The sequence below is a fragment of the Microtus ochrogaster genome, unplaced genomic scaffold (assembly GCF_000317375.1).
Source record: "Microtus ochrogaster isolate Prairie Vole_2 unplaced genomic scaffold, MicOch1.0 UNK8, whole genome shotgun sequence".
In the NCBI taxonomy this organism is placed as follows: domain Eukaryota; kingdom Metazoa; phylum Chordata; class Mammalia; order Rodentia; family Cricetidae; genus Microtus; species Microtus ochrogaster.
The window spans coordinates 2,591,562-2,597,163 of record NW_004949106.1 but is presented as its reverse complement, the minus strand read 5'-3'; the positions used below and the strand labels follow the sequence as shown (position 1 = coordinate 2,597,163).

The following is a 5,602-nucleotide window of genomic DNA, read 5'->3' as shown; positions in this document are numbered from 1 at the left end:
ACCTCTTATACCTTTCAAATATATAAATAGTATTAACAGTTATATTACAATGTTTGTGTAGTAAACAGAAAATAAATTTCAAAGTGATATTGCATGAGGTCTTTGACAAGGTTGCATGAGGATACAACTCAAAAACAAAACAAAACAAGACAAGATCCAACCGCGTGGGACCGCTGGGCGGCCATCTCGAGCCTGAAGAAGGGTCTGGAGGCCAGGCCCAAAGCGGGAGGTCCCCCTCCTGCCATCGCTGTCAGCGGAACTGGAAGGTAATGCTACTGTTTCTAATAGGAAACCCAAGGAGATCTGGCGAACTGCAGTAGATGGTAGCTTTAAGCTTTAACGCTCATTCCACAAGACAGCCCGGTCGGCATTAGTTCCGCTTTACGTCAGGTAAGCGCTATGTGGGGCACAGGGGCGGTATTTCCTTTTCCGAGGACTGGGTGACTCCGCTGAGATGCTTCACTGGCTCTATTGCCTGGAGGTGCAGAGAGATTCTGGAAAAAGCAGGTTCCTGTTAGGGCTGCCGTGGTGGGGGGGGGAGGCGTGGAGGCAGCGCGTGAGCTCAGGGGGGCTGCAGAGGCTTGGCTAAAGTGGATGGGATGTGTACGGAGAAGAGGAAGGGTCCGAAATGGGGAGGAAGAAACACTTGGGGGAGAGGCCGGGTGGAGATTTATTTGAGTGGAAGCCCCTCTAACTGGGCGGACACGTCTTTCTCTAACTTAACATTACATCCAACTATGTTCTATTTCTTAAAAAAAAAAAATCCAGAAACAATAAAAAGAAAAAAAAAAACCAGTAACAACCAACAATTTAAAATGAGCAGGCTTAATAGTTTTAAAATTTGAAGCCAACAAGCAGGTAAATAAACTTCACGATAAAATGTGGCTCATAGCATGAACTCCGCAAGTCCCATGTCAAAATGTCATCTTTCGAGACTGCACTAATTAATGGTCAAGTTTCCTTTGCACTGGATTTGGCTCGGAAGGAATTCCACAGAACGCATCTGCTCGCCACAGCGCCGACGCGACGCTAACGGAAAGTGGTGGCTCACGTCCTTGAGTCTACGCAAGGGTGCATCCTGTCTCCCGGAGGAATGTGTACTGTCTCGTTACTAACGGGCCCTGATTCCCTCTGGCTCACTCTCTTCTTGCCTTTCTCTTGCTTCTTTACTCTTTACTCTTTTTTTTTGTTTGTTTTGGCAGTGTTATTTTTGTTAAATACATACCTCAAAAATTACCCAGTAAGCTGCCAGATAGGAAGCCATAGAATTAAAAAAAAAAAAAAAAGATCAGGGACAAACACACAAAATAAATAGGAATTCAAAAATAGTCACCCCACCCTGAGAGCAGGCCGCAGTTTCTCAAAAAGCCAGAGCAACTCACTGTGAAGTGGCATATTTTTTTTTGTTTTATACATAAACAAGTCTTTTCTTTAAGAACTCATTTCACAGTCTCTTCTTTCGGATTGTAAAGTTCTCTGTCCCATGCAATTTTTAATATATATATGTAAATATAGAGATATATACATATACATATACACACACTCGTAGCTTCCTTCATTTATCTTGTCGTGGGTCTTTCCGTCCTGGAAGTTGCCTGGTGTCTCTTCCATAAGAGCAAGGGGGAATGAAGGCGGAGTCTCCCGTGACTGGCATCACTATGGTCCAGTCAACGGTCAGAGTTTGACACTTAGTGTCTTTGCCAAGGTGACACCCGACTCAGAACCACTGAGTTTCCTCAGTCTTTAGGCGATCCTGTGCGACGGAGGAATGCCATTACGGGTAAGAAAAATAAAACAGACCATAAAAACAAAACCAAAAGAAAAACAAAGCCAAGAGGATTTTTTTTTTTTTTTTAAAGAAACGAAAACAGAAAGTCCTTGGACCCACATATTGCTTCATCTGGTGGAGTTCACATTATCTCTGGTCGGTCTCGGCGGGCGCCGCCTTGCTCTTCTCCGCGTTCTCCTCCTCCCCCTCCACCTTGTACATCTCCTCCGAGCCCTCCTCACTGTCATTCTCTTCCGACTCGGTCAGCAGCTCCTCGTCCTTGTACTCTGCCACGTCCACGGCGGAGCCCAGGTGCTCCTTCAGCTTCCCATGATGCTTCACGTGGTACCTCTGGTTCTGGAAGAACTTGATGATGGTGTGCTTGGGGAGATCCAGCTGGGCCGAGAGGGTGTGGATGGCTTCCTGGTCCGGGTAGAGGCCGACGTCGTGGATGAAGCTCTGCAGGATGCCCAGGGCTTCTAGGGAGATCTTGGTGCGAGAGCGGGGTTTTTTGGCACAGCTGTCTTCAGCGGGAGGGGGTGGCGGGGGCGCTTCTTCTCTGGGAGGAGAGCTCTCCTTGGTCGGCTGGGACTGCTGTCGATGGAGGACCTGATGATCAGAAGGGGGAGAACATTAGTGTGACTGGGACCTTAAGTCTGCGAAGCCACCAGACCTCTGCAGCGGGTGCTACCTCCTGCACGCCACGCTTCGACTGGAGTCGCTTGTGAGGGAGTAGAAATCACGTCATCTACGAAGTGTATGGTTCATGACAAGTCATTGGAGCTGGGTAAGGTGGGAGGCCTGGGCGGGGAGATTTCCATGAATCTGAGTTCAGTTTGGGCTACACTTCAAGTTTGACGCCACTCTAGACTAGCAAGACCTTGTTTCAAAAACAACGAAAAAGAAAGGAAAAAAAAAATCAGATGAATTGTATACAGCAGCGTTTAGACCGCGAGGCGCTAAGGCTACGGTAAGCCACAAGGCTAAGGAGTGTCTTTCAGTCCCCTACCCCCAGTCTCAACACGTGGCAGAGAGAGATCAAGAAAGTGGCTGGGCCGCTTTAGACGTCAGATGTATGGCTTGTGCAGACAGGACAGGGTTCCCAAAGGAGGGATGGACCTTGACAGGAGGGGTCACAGTCACTGCTGGGGCGCCACTCAGTAGTAATGAATGAGCTCAGCTGTTCCCGCCCGAGACTGGATTTGGCCCAGGAGCTCCTGGTCAGCCCATCCGAGGCTTGGGGCAAACTTTCAGCCTGTGGTAATCATTGCTACTCTGGCCCTCACCGCTCCGTGGGTGCTCGGGAGAAAGAGATGGCACACTGGGACAGAAAACACGACCTCTGTAGAATCAGGAATAACTTTACCTTCTCTTCGTTGTTTGCTCTTTAAATGTAATTGTTTTAAATAATACATATGAAAATCTTCAAAGTAATTTAAAGATATAACTTCTGTATGCTGTAAATTTTAATTGACTCTTTTAAACACATTTAGATGGGCACTTTTCTATTGCTATAAGCTAATTAACCCTCTATTTTGAGCTTACTTCCAAATTTCTATTTTTTTTTAAATTTTTAATTGCAAGGTTTACTAGCTGGCTGTTAAATTTTTTTTCTTTTTTCTCTTCTCAAAAATATCCCTCTTTTCTATCTCTACCTACACCCCACGTTCATTAAACCATGAAAGAAAACCTGAAGGGGGTAACTCTACTCTGAACCTGCCTGTCATCCTCATCGTATGAAATAACTTTCTATTCTAGCACAAACTTCTTAATACATCGGTATGTCTGCAGAAAGACAGCGATGTAAGGAGACCGTCGGAAGAAACCTCCTCAGCCCCCGTCACAGGCCTGGGGCAGGACTTTATGAAGACCTGAAGTGGGAATGTCACCCAGCGAGGAGCCCCGGCCGTCACAGGCAGCTGGCCCTGCCACTGTGGCCATCACTGCTGAGATGGGTTAGGTTATGTACAGAGCTGAGGACCACACCTCCCATCCCCAGCGAGTGCCCGACTTCCTGTACCCTCTCAAGACCCTCTACAGTCACAAGCTCACTCAAGCAACAACACACGTTTCTTCATCGTTTTCTATTGTTTTATAAAATGTTTTCCCAATTTAGGGTTCCAAATTATCTATTTTCCAGCGTCCAAAGAGAATCAAGCCCAAGCAACATAGAAATATATATATTTACATTTAAAAAAACATGGTATCTTCCAATCACCATTCCTCCAGCCACAGGGACTAGCCACATGGCCCACTATTTAGGACCAACATTTGCCTCCATCTGAGCGGTTAGAGAGAAAAGAACACGCTCTTTGCTCCAGTTCCAGAGGCCTTGGATGAAAAGCATACTTTCTCACCAATATGAAAACGTCAGCTTTTTTTTTTTTTTATAGAGTTGAAGAGATAAGATATGGGAGCATCAGAAAAAGTTTAAGTCTTTTTGAATTAACTACCATCAACTGGTAGAAGCTGGTAAAGAGGCTACCCACGGGGGCCCACAGCTGTACAAGTTCTCGGGAGGCTTTGAGAATAAAGACTCGCAAACGCAAGACCAACCCGGGCTCCATCATGAGACTACCGGCTGGAATAAGCTGGAGGCTGGTTGCAGCAGGAAGAAACCGAAAACAAAGGGCTATAAAAGAGTGGACCAGCATCCAAATAGCATTGACCAATTAAGGGCAATGTTCTTAGCGTTTTCTTTACCACTTTCAACTAAGAGCAAACTCATGTGGTCTGATGTGGTAAGCTGGCATCAGCAAAAAAAAAAAAAAAAAAAAAAAAGTGAGAGTTCTCTTACTCCAACGTCCTAATTATCCCCGCCAGGGAAAGCGAGGCCGCTTTGCGGGCTCCCACGGCTCTCGGTGGTGGCTTTGATGGCAGGAAGATATGTGCTCAGGGCCCCACGATGTGGGCTGCGTGAGGGCAGCAGTAAGCAAGCCTCCGCGCCAACAGGTAAGGGGCACAGATTTTGGTGAGGAGGACCAGAGTGAGGGACAGAGCGTGCTCCAGCAGGCCATGCGCTCAAGCAGGAGTGCTCCCTATTAGGGCCGCTGTGCTAATTGGAAAACAAAAGAGAATTAAAATGCCCCATTTTCTAAATTACGCCCGCCTTCTGTAGTAAAAGTCAGCAGAACGGTTCCATTTAATTGAATAATTAGATTGGTTCTTAAGGGGCTTTCCATTGTGTGCCGAGTAGATTTAAAGAGATTTTTCCAAAACTGTACTTTGAAGTTACTATAATCTTTCTGCATGAGGGCATTTGCCCTCCTTAGGCCCTACCAGTAGGGGTACCCTACTCCCCCTCATTTCTTAGAACATGGACAAAGAAGACAGACATGAAAAACTCAACAGTGATGATAACAGCAAGCATCCATTTGGTTCCAGGCAGCTCTAACATGGATAACGCAATCCTACAGTTCCTTGTGCAGCTGTGATCTGGACCAAGAAGCAACCGGAAACAGGCTGCATCGTAGGATGCGCCTCTAAACTGGAAGTCAGGAACGCAGGGGGATGCCAGGTTGAAAAAAGTTGGCTTCCAAGGCACATTGCCGATCACAGACCAGAAAGATGTTTCTTAGAAGAAATATTAGCACTGAAAATGTCCCATAGAGTGAAATGCAGTTTCTGACCACGCCAAACAGAAGAATAGGTTGGGAGGTATGACAATACAGGCATGAAATCAGTTACATACCAATGCTAGCATCTTCTCACAGACGTGACGACACATGCATGAAGACAGTTATATACGAATGCTAGCATCTTCTCACAGACATGACGATACAGGCATGAAGTCAGCTACATACCAATGCTAGCATCTTCTCACAGACATGACGA

General features: G+C 46.4%; 1 protein-coding gene across 1 annotated transcript in view; it reads right to left on the bottom strand.

Annotated features, from left to right (window-relative positions):
• Positions 1-750: 750 nt before the first annotated feature.
• The window catches only part of Satb2 (SATB homeobox 2), a 167,984-nt gene continuing 163,132 nt past the window's right edge, over positions 751-5,602 (bottom strand). The window contains exon 11 of the mRNA XM_013353458.2: positions 751-2,377. Coding sequence (XP_013208912.1) covers positions 1,916-2,377 — 462 coding nt within the window. The 3' untranslated portion in view covers positions 751-1,915. The remainder of the gene's footprint in view (positions 2,378-5,602) is intronic.